General features: G+C 37.8%; 1 protein-coding gene across 1 annotated transcript; it reads right to left on the minus strand.

Moving 5' to 3' along the window:
- Window positions 1–1,247: 1,247 nt before the first annotated feature.
- On the minus strand, window positions 1,248–13,958 carry LOC132556003 (elongation of very long chain fatty acids protein 4-like). Its single transcript, XM_060220392.1, has 7 exons — window positions 13,904–13,958; window positions 5,440–5,627; window positions 4,919–4,999; window positions 3,922–3,978; window positions 2,708–2,822; window positions 1,912–2,039; window positions 1,248–1,409 (listed from the first exon to the last, which is right to left on the minus strand). Exons 1-7 carry the CDS (start codon window positions 13,956–13,958, stop codon window positions 1,248–1,250), a joined length of 786 nt encoding a protein of 261 aa, XP_060076375.1.
- Between the last annotated feature and the right edge of the window lie 4,935 nt (window positions 13,959–18,893).

Consider the following 18,893-nt stretch of genomic DNA (forward strand, 5'->3'; position numbering starts at 1 on the left):
TGAAGCCAGATTGTGTTTATCACAAATATAAATATTTTATTAACAATTAGACAATAATGCTTTGGCCATCAAAATAAATCTGCTGTAAATCTAGGGGATTTTTGTTATAGACGTTCATTGTATAAAGCTAATATCGTTCACAATTAAAAACATAACGACTTGTATATATATATAAACACACCATATATAAATCACAAAAATGTTTTCAACAACACTAAAAGTAAAATCGAATAACCCGACAGGTAATCCGACTTCAATCGTGTAAACTAGTCTATAAGAGTATTATCAATATTGGCACATGGCTCAGGATGTTCATTGATATCACCGTTTTGGCTAGGTATTGTTGAGTCTATGTTTATTTGATGTGGAAGTGTGACTACGCCCTCTTTGTCTTGGTGGTGATAATAGATAATACTTCGATAACCTCATTTTGACTAGATGTCGGTGTGGTTTGGTGTATGAGTTGGTGTAGGTGAGTCTAGGTTATAACGGGAGTTAATTCTCCTTTGATTTGGTGTAGGTGTGTCTAGGTTGTGACGGGGTTAATTCTCCTTTGATTTGGTGTAGGTGTGTCTAGGTTGTGACGGAGTTAACTCTCCTTTGACTTGGTGTAGGTGTGTCTAGGTTGTGACGGGGTTAATTCTCCTTTGATTTGGTGTAGGTGTGTCTAGGTTGTGACGGGGTTTATTCTCCTTTGACTTGGTGTAGGTGTGTCTAGGTTGTGACGGAGTTAATTCTCCTTTGATTTGGTGTAGGTGTGTCTAGGTTGTGACGGGGTTAATTCTCCTTTGATTTGGTGTAGGTGTGTCTAGGTTGTGACGGGGTTTATTCTCCTTTGACTTGGTGTAGGTGTGTCTAGGTTGTGACGGAGTTAATTCTCCTTTGATTTGGTGTAGGTGTGTCTAGGTTGTGACGGGGTTAATTCTCCTTTGATTTGGTGTAGGTGTGTCTAGGTTGTGACGGGGTTTATTCTCCTTTGACTTGGTGTAGGTGTGTCTAGGTTGTGACGGGGTTTATTCTCCTTTGACTTGGTGTAGGTGTGTCTAGGTTGTGACGGAGTTAATTCTCCTTTGATTTGGTGTAGGTGTGTCTAGGTTGTGACGGAGTTATTTCTCCTTTGATTTGGTGTAGGTGTGTCTATGTTGTGACGGGGTTAATTCTCCTTTGACTTGGTGTAAGTGTGTCTAGGTTGTGACGGGGTTAATTCTCCTTTGATTTGGTGTAGGTGTGTCTAGGTTGTGACGGAGTTAATTCTCCTTTGACTTGGTGTAGGTCTTTTTGAAGAAGTTTGAAAACAACAACACTAGAGTGATTGCGTATATAAACACAGCGTAGTTAAATCCGACGGGAAAATCACAGTCGGTCGTCATATTGTATCCCGTATGGAGGATGACAGCGAAAAACTGACTCTGTAAGTAAAACGGATCGTCAATTAGAACCAGCTCTAGTGATTATCCAAGTATCAAACTTAATTAAGTTTCATTTTGTCAGTTACGAAACAGATGATAGATTTGGAATTTGGAGATTTTGGGGTTAAGGTTACAGAGAAAGGCATGATATTGTTGACGGACTATCAGGAAGAAAATCGACAAGACATTGATAAAAATGAATACAGAGGCACAACAATGTCTGAGAAATTCAAAGACCAATGTTGCGATTCTGTACTTGTTATATGGAGATCTTTTGAAAACAACGCGTCCGCAACAGAGCAAGGTAGCATACACCCTGAAATAAATCGCTCCCAACTTTACCTGTATGTGCAAAAGTAAATATTTAGAATAGAAAAATAACCAGCCAGTTATTCTCAATTTTCATATACATCGTATGGCTAGTTGATATTCCATTTGATTCTATTTCATTTGATAAGACTCGATAAGTTATTACGTGATCAGTTTTATAAATAACACTTACAAGCTGGAGAATTGTAAGATAACGCTTCCACCATAGATATTTCTTCATTTGTGGACCAAGGGCAGATAACCCGTAGTATGCGTACATCACAATATGGACGAAACAGTTTATGTTTGCGAGGAACCAAGCTGAAATAGAAAATGATAAATCTTTGAAATGGGAGACGTGGCAAATGCTCGAAACAAATGTATCACCATTTATAAAAGATAAATATGACATGTTTCATAACATAGAACTCTTTCAGAGTAAGGTCTGTTGTTTGTCTGACGTCAGATGCTTGTCTGACGCCAGTAGCTTGTCTGACGCTAGTTGCTTGCCAGATGTCTGATGTTTGTCTGACGTAAGTTCCTTGTCTGATGTCTGCTGTTTGTCTGGCGTAAGTTCCTTGTCTGACGTCAGCTCCTTGTCTGATGTTTGTCTGACGTCAGATGCTTGGCTGACATCAGTTGCTTGTCTTACATCAGTTGCTTGCCAGATGTCTGATGTTTGTCTGACGTAAGTTCCTTGTCTGATGTCTGCTGTTTGTCTGGCGCTAGTTGCTAGTTCCTGAGGTCCCTGTGTACTAACTTTGATAAGTATTCAACAATATGTTCCGTCACCGGAAGCCAAAACCGGAAATTGTAATGCATGTTATGAATTAGAATTGCGTGTATAATTTAAATGGCCTGATATGTATGCACGTTCCTTTTTACAACAACTGTATTTTAAATTTCAAGAAATAAATATGCTTAATATAATTGATAAATACATAATCAAGCGATCTAGCATTGTTCAACCTTGACCCGTTGTGACTTACCTTGACCTCCAGCCACGAACTTGACCCCTAGCCACCAATTGATTGGCATGGTACTATGATGATACACGTGCAGAAAAGTTATCTGGTCATTTTTCTTTCTCAAAATAAAAAATGTCTGAAATAAAAAAAAAATAATAATAGAAAAAAAAATAAAGAAAGAAGTTCTCCACAGAAGAGTAAGTCTGGAACTTCCTAGTGATAAGTCTCAATAAACAAAACCAGGATTTATGTAAAGTGGTCTTAAAAAGAAAATAAAATGTACTAGATTCACAGTCTTCCGATTTGATTATTGTGGTTTTTTTTATTTGTATTTATTTATCCATTTCATTTATTTGCTGTTTGAATAGGTGACTTTTCATCTCGAAAATTTACAAAAATTTCTCCGGGATATTGGAATGCGTCATGGCCAAATTGAAGATCTCGCTCCTTTGCTGTCTTGGTGTCGCTCCGTCGCCCTGAGAGTTGAGATCTAGGGAGTGAGGCTGGCTATCTGGTTCTGATCGGCCATCATAAAAATGGAACTAGTATTGAGGACATACGTTTATTTGAAATAATTCCTGATGTGTACAGGTTATCTCTTTCATTTCTTTTTAACATTGCAAAGCCTAGTTGGTTCCTGTGTTAAGTTGTACATGACTAGATCATCATTATTTAAAAGCTTTATCGTTGTGCTTATTTACAAATCGATAAACGATGTATTAACATCAGTATGTTAAGGATTAACAGTTTCAGGAAAATTTCCTTAAGCAATGCTTTTCTATCGGCAATTTTGAGTTAATTCCTTAAGTCAAAGTAGATTCATGAAACTGGGACCAGTGCAATAATTCTGTACGATTGATTACTTTGAACTTTCCAATTGAATTGTTTCTAAACGAAAATTAAAAAAATAACAAACGAAAACAAAAAAAGACAAAAAAAAAAAAAACAAAAACAAAAACAAAAACAAAAAAAAACCTCCAAATAAAGAAATAAAGTCAAAAAGAAGAAGAACTTGATCACGATAAAGATTATATTGGTATGCTAGAGAAAGTTCTGCTGATGTGTAGGATAGGGCTGGAAAATGTTAATATCATCTGAAGTACAATACCTATACAAGGTGTGAGAACAGGTCAGGTTTTAGGATGAGCCTGGTATTATGTAGAGAATGGACCGGAAGTCTGTATTATGGCACTTGAGGTCAAATCTTGTGTGTCGTAACCCTATTGTTTACTTACTGTGTCTAAAAATTCTATTATTTTGGAGAAAAAGTACCACCAGCAGACATTTGCCATCTGTAAAGAGATAAATTTTATGAAAAACAAATAACAATGATAAAAAAACAAAACCGAAAAGTAGTGACATGTCAACAAGAATAATAAAATCCAAACTCAAAGTCAATAAAACTAGGGAAAAACTATGAACACAGAAATATTCTCACGGAGACTCATGTAAAAGGTACAGGCGTTCCTAAAGGGTAAGCTTCTTATGTTGTATCGACCAACAAATATTGGCGGTTAAGTCAGTCTAAGCAAGCAATGTCATATTACAAACGAGGAAACAATACAATTCCCTATGTTACATACTAACCACACATCAGTCGGGGGAGGTCAAAACACACACACTGTAGTAATTAGCAGGTTCCTATGTTACACACTAACCACACATCAGTCGGGGGAGGTCAAGACACATACACTGTAGTAATTAGCAGGTCCCTATGTTACATCCTAACCACACATCAGTCGGGGGGAGGTCAAAACACACACACACTGTAGTAATTAGCAGGTCCCTATGTTACATACTAACCCCACACATCAGTCGGGGGAGGTAAAAACACACACACTGTAGTAATTAGCAGGTCCCTGTGTTACATACTAACCACACATCAGTCGGGGGAGGTCAAGACACATACACTGTAGTAATTAGCAGGTCCCTATGTTACACACTAGCCACACATCAGTCGGGGGAGGTCAAGACACATACACTGTAGTAATTACCATGTCCCTGTGTTACATGATAGCCACACATCAACGCGGAGAAGTTCAAGCTGTCATTAATTCTTAGCCTCTGGGTTTCAAATGTTCAAGAGAGCTCTACATTTGTGTTAGAAATGTTTAAGTTGTTCTGTCAAATGCTATCTGGGATTGTCCATACAAACACGTTGTGATCAACTCTCAATTCCCTGTGCGCTACGTACACAATCCCTGTAGTTTACAAGTTAACATCAAATCTTACCCGCACTGCCAATGGATCGTCAGAGTAGTTGACAGGTTCACATTGTAAACTGTAGGACGACAAGATACTGGTAACAGTGAACTGTAATATCACAGAAAAATAATCACTTCATTATTGAAACAAAGTTTGTTACCTAAACATTCTGAAGCGATGCATCAAGTGTATTGCATTCTGGTGTCAAATTTAGATTTTTTTCTTTTTAATTCTTTCCCGATTATGAAGCCATTTAGGAAACTTTTTTACAATTATTCGTGATGCAAAATGAAATAAGGTCACTTTATTTAATTTTGAAGTCAGCTGAATGGTCAATCTATCTGTATTCCACGTCGTCTCGTGTAGGAAGTCATCAATAGATCAGATTTAGTCAAAGTTTTATCTTTAAAAGACAACAGTTTTACTTCCGACGTTTAAAGGTAAGAGTACATATATAAAAAAATGTTCGCTAACTAGCATGGAAAGTATTTCTTTAATCAGGAAAATTAAAAAAGAAAACAAAGAATAAATAAATAAAATCCACCTACCTCGTAAAACATGTAAGCGGAAAGTCCGACCAGGCCAAGATTATACACCACGAGGACGGAGCTGAGGGACATCGGCTTGTAACATTCCATAGCCCGGGGGCCGTGGTATACCATCATCAGGTAGAGACCTACTAGAGTCAGGAGAGGCACCGGGGAAACCATTAACGGCCACGCCCCTACCCGGGGGTCTGGTAATAAAAGTAATACATGTTTATGAGTTTGGAAGGTCCCTTGTATCAAAATAAAATCAACAACATCTCAGAGAAATATAACATTTCAGTTTTCGTACCCCCCCCCTTTTTTTTTCTTTTCCTTTGATTTAAGTAGTGAATTCCAAAACAGTGGACGGGGATAAAAGCAAAGAGTTCTAATTTCTATTTTTAGATTCAGTTTCCATATATTCTAGTGGACGTTGTAATTCATTTCCGTCATTTCTTTTCAATTCGCATGTGCACAAATACCCATTTAAATCTAAGTCTGTGATGTACACAACCATCAATGTATCTGTCTGTGATGTACACAATCATCAGTGTATCTGCCTGTGATGTACACAACCATCAGTGTATCTGTCTGTAATGTACACAATCATCAATGTATCTGTCTGTGATGTACACAATCATCAATGTATCTGTCTGTGATGTACACAATCATCAGTGTATCTGTCTGTGATGTACACAATCATCAGTGTATCTGTCTGTGATGTACACAATCATCAGTGTATCTGTCTGTGATGTACACAATCATCAGTGTATCTAGGTCAGTGATGTACACAATCATCAGTGTATCTGTATGTGATGTACACAATCATCAATGTATCTGTCTGTGATGTACACAATCATCAATGTATCTGTCTGTGATGTACACAATCATCAATGTATCTGTCTGTGATGTACACAATCATCAATGTATCTGTCTGTGATGTACACAATCATCAATGTATCTAAGTCTGTGATGTACACAACCATCCGTGTATCGGTCTGTGATGTACACAATCATCAGTGTATCTGTCTGTGATGTACACAATCATCAGTGTATCTAAGTCAGTGATGTACACAACCATCAGTGTATCTGTATGTGATGTACACAATCATCAATGTATCTGTCTGTGATGTACACAATCATCAGTGTATCTGTCTGTGATGTACACAATCATCAGTGTATCTAAGTCAGTGATGTACACAATCATCAGTGTATCTGTATGTGATGTACACAATCATCAATGTATCTGTCTGTGATGTACACAATCATCAATGTATCTAAGTCTGTGATGTACACAACCATCCGTGTATCGGTCTGTGATGTACACAATCATCAGTGTATCTGTCTGTGATGTACACAATCATCAATGTATCTGTCTGTGATGTACACAATCATCAATGTATCGGTCTGTGATGTACACAATCATCAATGTATCTAAGTCTGTGATGTACACAACCATCCGTGTATCGGTCTGTGATGTACACAATCATCAATGTATCTGTCTGTGATGTACACAATCATTAGTGTATCTGTCTGTGATGTACACAATCATCAGTGTATCTAAGTCTGTGATGTACACAACCATCAATGTATCTGTCTGTGATGTACACAATCATCAATGTATCTAAGTCAGTGATGTACACAATCATCAGTGCATCTGTATGTGATGTACACAACCATCAGTGTATCGAAGTCTGTGATGTACACAATCATCAATGTATCTGTCTGTGATGTACACAATCATCAATGTATCTATCTGTGATGTACACAACCATCAGTGTATCGGTCTGTGATGTACACACTCATCAGTGTATCTGTCTGTGATGTACACAACCATCAGTGTATCGGTCTGTGATGTACACAATCATCAGTGTATCTGTCTGTGATGTACACAATCATCAATGTATCTGTCTGTGATGTACACTTTCATCAGTGAATCTAAGTCAGTGATGTACACAATCATCAGTGTATCGGTCTGTGATGTACAAAACCATCCGTGTATCGGTCTGTGATGTACACAATCATCATTGTATCTGTCTGTGATGTACACAATCATCAGTGTATCTAAGTCTGTGATGTACACAATCATCAATGTATCTAAGTCTGTGATGTACACAATCATCAATGTATCTGTATGTGATGTACACAATCATCAATGTATCTGTCTGTGATGTACACAATCATCAATGTATCTAAGTCTGTGATGTACACAATCATCAATGTATCTGTCTGTGATGTACACAATCATCAGTGTATCTAAGTCTGTGATGTACACAATCATCAATGTATCTGTCTGTGATGTACACAAGTCTGATCTTTGTATCTGTCTGTGATGTACACAATCATCATGTATCTGTCTGTGATGTACACAATCATCAGTCTGTGATGTACACAATCATCTGTATCTGTCTGTGATGTACACAATCATCAATGTATCTGTCTGTGATGTACACAATCATCAATGTATCTGTCTGTGATGTATGTACACAATCATCAGTGTATCTGTCTGTGATGTACACAATCATCAGTGTATCTAAGTCTGTGATGTACACAACCATCAGTGTATCTGTATGTGATGTACACAATCATCAATGTATCTGTCTGTGATGTACACAATCATCAATGTATCTGTCTGTGATGTACACAATCATCAATGTATCTGTCTGTGATGTACACAATCATTAATGTATCTAAGTCTGTGATGTACACAATCATCAGTGTATCTAAGTCTGTGATGTACACAATCATCAGTGTATCTGTCTGTGATGTACACAACCATCAGTGTATCTAAGTCTGTGATGTACACAACCATCAGTGTATCTTTATGTGATGTACACAATCATCAATGTATCTGATGTACACAATCATCAGTGTATCTGTCTGTGATGTACACAATCATCAGTGTATCTGTCTGTGATGTACACAATCATCAATGTATCTGTCTGTGATGTACACAATCATCAATGTATCTGTCTGTGATGTACACAATCATCAATGTATCTGTCTGTGATGTACACAATCATCAATGTATCTGTCTGTGATGTACACAAACATCCGTGTATCGGTCTGTGATGTACACAATCATCAGTGTATCTGTCTGTGATGTACACAATCATCAGTGTATCTAAGTCAGTGATGTACACAACCATCAGTGTATCTGTATGTGATGTACACAATCATCAATGTATCTGTCTGTGATGTACACAATCATCAGTGTATCTGTCTGTGATGTACACAATCATCAGTGTATCTGTCTGTGATGTACACAATCATCAATGTATCTGTCTGTGATGTACACAATCATCAATGTATCTAAGTCTGTGATGTACACAACCATCCGTGTATCGGTCTGTGATGTACACAATCATCAATGTATCTGTCTGTGATGTACACAATCATCAATGTATCTGTCTGTGATGTACACAATCATCAATGTATCTGTCTGTGATGTACACAATCATCAATGTATCTAAGTCTGTGATGTACACAATCATCCGTGTATCGGTCTGTGATGTACACAATCATCAATGTATCTGTCTGTGATGTACACAATCATCAGTGTATCTGTCTGTGATGTACACAATCATCAGTGTATCTAAGTCTGTGATGTACACAATCATCAATGTATCTGTCTGTGATGTACACAATCATCAATGTATCTAAGTCTGTGATGTACACAATCATCAGTGCATCTGTATGTGATGTACACAACCATCAGTGTATCGAAGTCTGTGATGTACACAATCATCAATGTATCTGTCTGTGATGTACACAATCATCAATATATCTATCTGTGATCTCAAATCAACTAAATCAAGATAGTATCGGTCTGTGATGTACACACTCATCAGTGTATCTGTCTGTGATGTACACAACCATCAGTGTATCGGTCTGTGATGTACACAACCATCAGTGTATCTTTATGTGATGTACACAATCATCAATGTATCTGTCTGTGATGTACACAATCATCAATGTATCTGTCTGTGATGTACACAATCATCAATGTATCTGTATGTGATGTACACAATCATCAATGTATCTGTCTGTGATGTACACAATCATCAGTGTATCTGTCTGTGATGTACACAATCATCAATGTATCTGTCTGTGATGTACACAATCATCAATGTATCTGTCTGTGATGTACACAATCATCAATGTATCTAAGTCTGTGATGTACACAATCATCAGTGTATCTGTCTGTGATGTACACAATCATCAATGTATCTGTCTGTGATGTACACAATCATTAGTGTATCTGTCTGTGATGTACACAATCATCAATGTATCTGTCTGTGATGTACACTTTCATCAGTGAATCTAAGTCAGTGATGTACACAATCATCATTGTATCTGTCTGTGATGTACACAATCATCAGTGTATCTGTCTGTGATGTACACAATCATCATTGTATCTGTCTGTGATGTACACAATCATCAATGTATCTAAGTCTGTGATGTACACAATCATCAATGTATCTAAGTCTGTGATGTGCACAATCATCAATGTATCTAAGTCTGTGATGTACACAATCATCAATGTATCTGTCTGTGATGTACACAATCATCAGTGTATCTGTCTGTGATGTACACAATCATCAGTGTATCTGTCTGTGATGTACACAATCATCAGTGTATCTAAGTCAGTGATGTACACAATCATCAGTGTATCTGTATGTGATGTACACAATCATCAATGTATCTGTCTGTGATGTACACAATCATCAATGTATCTGTCTGTGATGTACACAATCATCAATGTATCTGTCTGTGATGTACACAATCATCAATGTATCTGTCTGTGATGTACACAATCATCAGTGTATCTGTCTGTGATGTACACAATCATCAGTGTATCTAAGTCAGTGATGTACACAATCATTAGTGTATCTGTATGTGATGTACACAATCATCAATGTATCTGTCTGTGATGTACACAATCATCAGTGTATCTGTCTGTGATGTACACAATCATCAGTGTATCTAAGTCAGTGATGTACACAATCATCAGTGTATCTGTATGTGATGTACACAATCATCAATGTATCGGTCTGTGATGTACACAATCATCAGTGTATCTGTCTGTAATGTGCACAATCATCAATGTATCTGTCTGTGATGTACACAATCATCAATGTATCTGTCTGTAATGTACACAATCATCAGTGTAACCGTCTGTAATGTACACAACCATCAATGTATCTGTCTGTGATGTACACAACCATCAATGTATCTGTCTGTGATGTACACAATCATCAGTGTATCTAAGTCTGTGATGTACACAACCATCAGTGTATCCGTCTGTGATGTACACACTCATCAGTGTATCTAAGTCTGTGATGTACACAATCATTAGTGTATCGGTCTGTGATGTACACAACCATCAGTGTATCTGTCTGTGATGTACACAATCATTAGTGTATCTGTCTGTGATGTACACAATCATCAGTGTATCGAAGTCTGTGATGTACACAATCATCCGTGTATCTAAGTCTGTGATGTACACAACCATCAGTGTATCCGTCTGTAATGTACACAATCATCAGTGTATCTGTCTGTAATGTGCACAATCATCAATGTATCTGTCTGTGATGTACACAACCATCAGTGTATCTGTATGTGATGTACACAATCATCAATGTATCTGCCTGTGATGTACACAACCATCAGTGTATCTGTCTGTGATGTACACAATCATCAATGTATCTAAGTCAGTGATGTACACAATCATCAGTGTATCTGTATGTGATGTATACAATCATCAGTGTATCTGTTTGTGATGTACACAATCATCAATGTATCCGTCTGTGATGTACACAATCATCAATGTATCTGTCTGTAATGTACACAATCATCAGTGTAACCGTCTGTAATGTACACAACCATCAATGTATCTGTCTGTGATGTACACACTCATCAGTGTATCTAAGTCTGTGATGTACACAATCATCAGTGTATCTAAGTCTGTGATGTACACAACCATCAGTGTATCCGTCTGTGATGTACACACTCATCAGTGTATCTAAGTCTGTGATGTACACAATCATCAGTGTATCGGTCTGTGATGTACACAACCATCAGTGTATCTGTCTGTGATGTACACAATCATTAGTGTATCTGTCTGTGATGTACACAATCATCAGTGTATCGAAGTCTGTGATGTACACAACCATCAGTGTATCTGTCTGTGATGTACACAATCATCAATGTATCTGTCTGTGATGTACACACTCATCAGTGTATCTAAGTCTGTGATGTACACAATCATCAGTGTATCTAAGTCTGTGATGTACACAACCGTCAGTATATTTGTCTGTAATGTACACAACCATCAATGTATCTGTCTGTAATGTACACAACCATCAATGTATCTGTCTGTGATGTACACACTCATCAGTGTATCTAAGTCTGTGATGTACACAATCATCAGTGTATCGGTCTGTGATGTACACAACCATCAGTGTATCTGTCTGTGATGTACACAATCATTAGTGTATCTGTCTGTGATGTACACAATCATCAGTGTATCGAAGTCTGTGATGTACACAACCATCAGTGTATCTGTCTGTGATGTACACAATCATCAATGTATCTGTCTGTGATGTACACAACCATCAGTGTATTTGTCTGTGATTTACACAATCATCCGTGTATCTAAGTCTGTGATGTACACAACCGTCAGTATTTCTGTCTGTAATGTACAGAACCATCAATGTATCTGTCTGTAATGTACACACTCATCAGTGTATCTAAGTCTGTGATGTACACAACCATCAGTGTATCTAAGTCTGTGATGTACACAACCATCAGTGTATCTGTCTGTAATGTACACATTCATCAATGTATCTGTCTGTAATGTACACAACCATCAATGTATCTGTCTGTGATGTACACACTCATCAGTGTATCTAAGTCTGTGATGTACACAATCATCAGTGTATCTAAGTCTGTGATGTACACAACCATCAGTGTATCCGTCTGTGATGTACACACTCATCAGTGTATCTAAGTCTGTGATGTACACAATCATCATTGTATCGGTCTGTGATGTACACAACCATCAGTGTATCCGTCTGTGATGTACACAATCATCAATGTATCTGTCTGTGATGTACACAATCATTAGTGTATCTGTCTGTGATGTACACAATCATCAGTGTATCGAAGTCTGTGATGTACACAACCATCATTGTATCTGTCTGTGATGTACACAATCATCAATGTATCTGTCTGTGATGTACACACTCATCAGTGTATCTAAGTCTGTGATGTACACAATCATCAGTGTATCTAAGTCTGTGATGTACACAACCATCAGTGTATCCGTCTGTAATGTACACAATCATCAGTGTATCTGTCTGTAATGTGCACAATCATCAATGTATCTGTCTGTGATGTACACAACCATCAGTGTATCTGTATGTGATGTACACAATCATCAATGTATCTGTCTGTGATGTACACAACCATCAGTGTATCTGTCTGTGATGTACACAATCATCAATGTATCTAAGTCAGTGATGTACACAATCATCAGTGTATCTGTATGTGATGTACACAATCATCAATGTATCTGTCTGTGATGTACACAATCATCAATGTATCTGTCTGTGATGTACACAATCATCAGTGTATCTAAGTCTGTGATGTACACAACCATCAGTGTATCTGTCTGTGATGTACACAATCATCAATGTATCTGTCTGTGATGTACACAATCATCAGTGTATCTAAGTCTGTGATGTACACAACCATCAGTGTATCTGTCTGTGATGTACACAATCATCAATGTATCTAAGTCAGTGATGTACACAATCATCAGTGTATCTGTATGTGATGTACACAACCATCAGTGTATCTGTCTGTGATGTACACAATCATCAATGTATCTAAGTCTGTGATGTACACAATCATCAGTGTATCTGTCTGTGATGTACACAATCATCAATGTATCTGTCTGTGATGTACACAATCATCAGTGTATCTAAGTCTGTGATGTACACAATCATCAGTGTATCTGTCTGTGATGTACACAATCATCAATGTATCTGTCTGTGATGTACACAATCATCAATGTATCTGTCTGTGATGTACACAATCATCAATGTATCTGTCTGTGATGTACACAATCATCAATGTATCTAAGTCTGTGATGTACACAATCATCAGTGTATCTGTCTGTGATGTACACAATCATCAATGTATCTGTCTGTGATGTACACAACCATCAGTGTATCTGTCTGTGATGTACACAACCATCAGTGTATCTGTCTGTGATGTACACAACCATCAGTGTATCTGTCTGTGATGTACACACTGATCGCAATGGACATGATATCCCTATGAAATTAAAGTGATAGACCAATATAAAACATATCGAAGCTACAACATCTCAATATAAGAAATTTTACAGGTTTAACAAAAATAGAAGACTGTAGAGGGTATACTGTTTAATTTGTGTTTTAGCGACAAATTTCCTTACCTCCTAGAGACAAAGCCGAATCATACAGGTCTTTGAACTTGTGTAACACGTCCATGTTTTGTCTGTAAGCAAATAGATTATTCATAATCAGAATTTCTCCCTTAAACCAAAAACATATCTTAATTCTCGAACCAAGATTGACTATCATCTCATTCAACATCTATTGCTACCTTTCAAAATTAAGCCACCTCCACCCTTAAACCTAAACACTGTACCCGTGTGAAACCAGTAGGGCGTTACGTGGAATCCTCCTTACTAAACAACATCTATTTTATCACACAGGTCTACGTTTTTACTTACCTAAGGATTCATCAGACGGTCTCGACCTGTCTTAACACTATCTATTAACAGGTCAAACGAACACCTATATACCTCTGACCAGGTCAGTGTGTTACGGAACAAATGAATCGTGATGATACAGGAAAACTAATTAGCATACAGGTGTCAAACAATATAGAACTGGAACGAGAGCTGATTCGTGTGTGGAACCGCGACTCTACATAATACATGGCCTATACGAGTCAACACATGTTAGCATTACACAAACACTGGTTAGTACACGTGTACCGGATTATAGGTTTTGTAGGTCGGGTGGCTTAACGGGTATACCATTTTTTACCTGTATTTTGTACACACAGGTTAAATCGCTCGATTGAGTTCTATTGTTAACAACTCTAAGCACGGGGTTTGCCTTTCCTCTCTAACAAACGAATGGTTTTTAGAAATCCAGATGTTAAATTACCGTAAACGTTTGTGCCTAGGGGCACCTAGACTTTAGATCAATATCGTTAGTAAAGAACCAATCAAATACAGCCGACACTTAAGATTCCAGTTTCCATTATGTCATTTAATCCTTAGAAGATATACAAAATGTTTTGCAGACAGATTTAGAAAATGTAACAAATTGGTGTAATAAAATCAAAATGATTGTAAATGACCAAAAAACAAAATGTGTGATTGTTGCTTCAAATCAGAAACTCTCCAGGACTACAGATTGTAAACTTAGCCTGAAACTTGGTGACACTGAATGAGAAAAATGAAAAACTTTTAGGTGTACATCTGGGTTATTGTTTGTCATGGAAAAGTCATGCCGACAAAGCAGTGTCTAAAATTCGAAAATGCTTAAGTGTTAAGGCGTATACGTCCCTATCTTTCCATTCAATGTAGAATGAAGTTTTACAACTCTTGTATTTTCCCCATTTTATCTATTGCTGTACTGTATGGTCTGGATGTGATGCAAATCATATGGGTAAATTATATAAAGCCCAGAAACAGGCAGCAAGTGTTATACTTGATGTGTCATATGATACACCTTCCTCTGATGTTTTCTGTTTTCAAATGGCTTCCAATTGAAAAAATATTTAAATTCAAGAGAATATGTATGTTCTACAAATGTATTCATTGGTGACAGATTACTTAAGCCACAATATCAATGAACACAGAAGATGTATCAGGTTCTCCGTGGTAAATGTTATTGTTATGGGGTAGAAAGACTGGACTATACTGTATTGACGGGGTAGAGATAGAGGACTATACTGTATTGACGGGGTAGAGAGACTGGACTATACTGTATTGACAGGGTAGACAGATAAGTCTATAATGTATTGACGGGGTAGAGAGATAAGTCTATAATGTACTGTCGGGGTAGAGAGACAAGACGATACTGTACTGACGGGGTGGAGAGACAATACTATACGGTATTGACGGGGTAGAGAGAAAAGACTATACTGTATTTACGGGGTAAAGAGACAGGACTATACTGTATTGACGGGGTAGAGAGACAAGACTATACTGTATTGACGGGGTAAAGAGACAGGACTATACTGTATTGACGGGGTAAAGAGACAAAACTATACTGTATTGACGGGGTAGAAAGACTGGACTATACTGTATTGACGGGGTAGAGATAGAGGACTATACTGTATTGACGGGGTAGAAAGACTGGACTATACTGTATTGACGGAGTAGAGAGACTGGACTACACTGTATTGACGGAGTAGAGATACTAGACTTTAATGTATTGACGGGGTAGAGAGACAGGACAATACTGTATTGACGGGGTAGAGAGATAAGTCTATAATGTACTGACGGGGTAGAGAGACAAGACTATACTGTACTGACGGGGTGGAGAGATAAGTCTATACTGTATTGACGGGGTAGAGAGACAGGACTATACGGTATTGACGGGGTAGAGAGACAAGTCTATACTGTATTGATGGAGTAGAGACGAGACTATACTATATTGACGGGGTAGAGAGGTACGTCTTTACTGTATTGACTGGGTAGAGAGACAGGAATATACTATATTGATGGGGTAGAGAGACAAGTCCATACTGTATTGACGGGGTAGAGAAATAAGTCTATACTGTATTGACGGGGTAGAGAGACAGGAATATACTGTATTGATGGGGTAGAGAGACAGGACTATACTGATTGACGGGGTAGAGAGACAAGTCCATACTGTATTGACGGGGTAGAGAGACAGGAATATACTGTATTGATGGGGTAGAGATATAGGATTATACTGTATTGACGGGGTAGAGAGACTAGACTATACTTTATTGACGGGGTAGAGAGACTGGACTATACTGTATTGACGGGGTAGAGCGACATGATTATACTGTATTGACGAGGTAGAAAGATAAGTCTATACTGTATTGACGGGGTAGAGAGACAAGACTATACTGTATTGACGGGGTAGAGAGATAAGTCTATAATGTATTGACGGGGTAGAGAGACAGGACTATACTGTATTAACGGGGTAGAGAGACAGGACAATACTTTATTTACGGGGTACGAGGGAAGTCAATGACCTTTTTTCTAATATCATGTGTTATATTGAAATTTCATATGATGTTATGTGCTTTAATGACCTTTCCTCTGATGTCAGGTGTTACAATGACCTTTCCTCTGATGTCAGGTGTTACAACGACATTTCCTCTGATGTCAGGTGTTACAATGACCTTTCCTCTAATGTCTTGTGTTACAACACTTCCTCTGATGTCAGGTGTTACAATGACATTTCCTCTGATGTCAGGTGTTACAATGACCTTTCCTCTAATGTCTTGTGTTATAACATTTCCTCTGATGTCTTGTGTTACAATGACCTTTCCTCTGATGTCAGGTGTTACAATGACCTTTCCTCTGATGTCAGGTGTTACAATGACCTTTCCTCTAATGTCTTGTGTTACATTTCCTCTGATGTCAGATGTTACAATGACCTTTCCTCTGATGTCAGGTGTTACAACATTTCCTCCGATGTCAGGTGTTACAATGACCTTTCCGCTGATGTCAGGTGTTACAATGACCTTTCCTCTGATGTCATGTGTTACAATGACCTTTCCTCTGATGTCAGGTGTTACAATGACCTTTCCTCTGATGTCATGTGTTACAATGACCTTTCTTTGATGTCATGTAACAATGACCTTAACTCTAATATATTGTGTTACAATGACCTTTCCTCTAATGTCTTGTGTTACAATGACCTTTCCTCAGATGTCAAGTGTTACAATGACCTTTCCTCTGATGTCAGGTGTTACAATGACATTTCCTCTGACGTCAGGTGTTACAATGAACTTTCCTCTGATATCAGGTGTTACAATGACCTTTCCTCTGATATCAGGTGTTACAATGACCTTTCCACTAATATCTTGTTTTACAATGACCTTTCCTCTAATATCTTGTGTTACAATGACCTTTCCTCTGATGTCAGGTGTTACAACGACATTTCTTCTGATGTCAGGTGTTACAATGACCTTTCCGCTGATGTCAGGTGTTACAATGACCTTTCCTCTGATGTCATGTGTTACAATGACCTTTCCTCTGATGTCAGGTGTTACAATGACCTTTCCTCTGATTTCATGTGTTACAATGACCTTTCTTTGATGTCATGTAGCAATGACCTTAACTCTAATATATTGTGTTACAATGACCTTTCCTCTAATGTCTTGTGTTACAATGACCTTTCCTCTGATGTCAGGTGTTACAAGAACCTTTCCTCTGATGTCAGGTGTTACAATGACATTTCCTCTGATGTTAGGTGTTACAATGACCTTTCCTCTGATGTCAGGTGTTACAAGAACCTTTCCTCTGATGTCAGGTGTTACAATGACCTTTCCTCTGATGTTAGGTGTTACAATGACCTTTCCTCTGATGTCTTGTTTTACAATGACCTTTCCTCTAATATCTTGTGTTACAATGACCTTTACTCTGATGTCAGGTATTACAATGACCTTTCCTCTAATGTCTTGTGTTACAATGACCTTTCCTCTAATGTCTTGTGTTACAATTACCTTTCCTCTAATATCTTGTGTTACAATGACCTTTCCTCTGATGTCAGGTGTTACAATGACCTTTACTCTGATGTCAGGTATTACAATGACCTTTCCTCTAATATATTGTGTTACAATGACCTTTCCTCTAATGTCTTGTGTTACAATGACCTTTCCTCTGATGTCAGGTGTTACAAGAACCTTTCCTCTGATGTCAGGTGTTACAATGACATTTCCTCTGATGTTAGGTGTTACAATGACCTTTCCTCTGACGTCAGGTGTTAAAATGACCTTTCCTCTGATGTCTTGTGTAACAATGACCTTTCCTCTAATATCTTGTTTTACAATGACCTTTCCTCTGATGTCAGGTGTTACAAGAACCTTTCCTCTGATGTCAGGTGTTACAATGACCTTTCCTCTAATATCTTGTGTTACAATGACCTTTCCTCTGAAGTCAGGTGTTACAAGAACCTTTCCTCTAATATCTTGTGTTACAATGACCTTTCCTCTGTTGTCAGGTGTTACAATGACCTTTCCTCTAATATCTTGTTTTACAATGACCTTTCCTCTGATGTCAGGTGTTACAATGACCTTTACTCTGATGTCAGGTATTACAATGACCTTTCCTCTAATATCTTGTGTTACAATGACCTTTCCTCTGATGCCGGGTGTTACAATGACCTTTCCTCTGATGTCATGTGTTACAATGACCTTTCCTC

This window comes from Ylistrum balloti, unplaced genomic scaffold, assembly GCF_031769215.1.
Source record: "Ylistrum balloti isolate Yb309-2 unplaced genomic scaffold, AGI_CSIRO_Ybal_v1 Utg370538, whole genome shotgun sequence".
In the NCBI taxonomy this organism is placed as follows: domain Eukaryota; kingdom Metazoa; phylum Mollusca; class Bivalvia; order Pectinida; family Pectinidae; genus Ylistrum; species Ylistrum balloti.

Bases quoted from the DNA above. Each gene is read 5' to 3' on its own strand.
- LOC132556003 (XM_060220392.1), bottom strand. From the start codon at position 13,958: ATGGACGTGTTACACAAGTTCAAAGACCTGTATGATTCGGCTTTGTCT. The intron at 2,823-3,921 runs GTAAGTAAACAA...TTTTTATTTCAG, and splicing joins TAATAGAATTTTTAGACACA to ACATTTTTTATTTTGAGAAA. The intron at 2,040-2,707 runs GTAAGTCACAAC...TTTCTATTTCAG, and splicing joins GTTCGTGGCTGGAGGTCAAG to CTTGGTTCCTCGCAAACATA.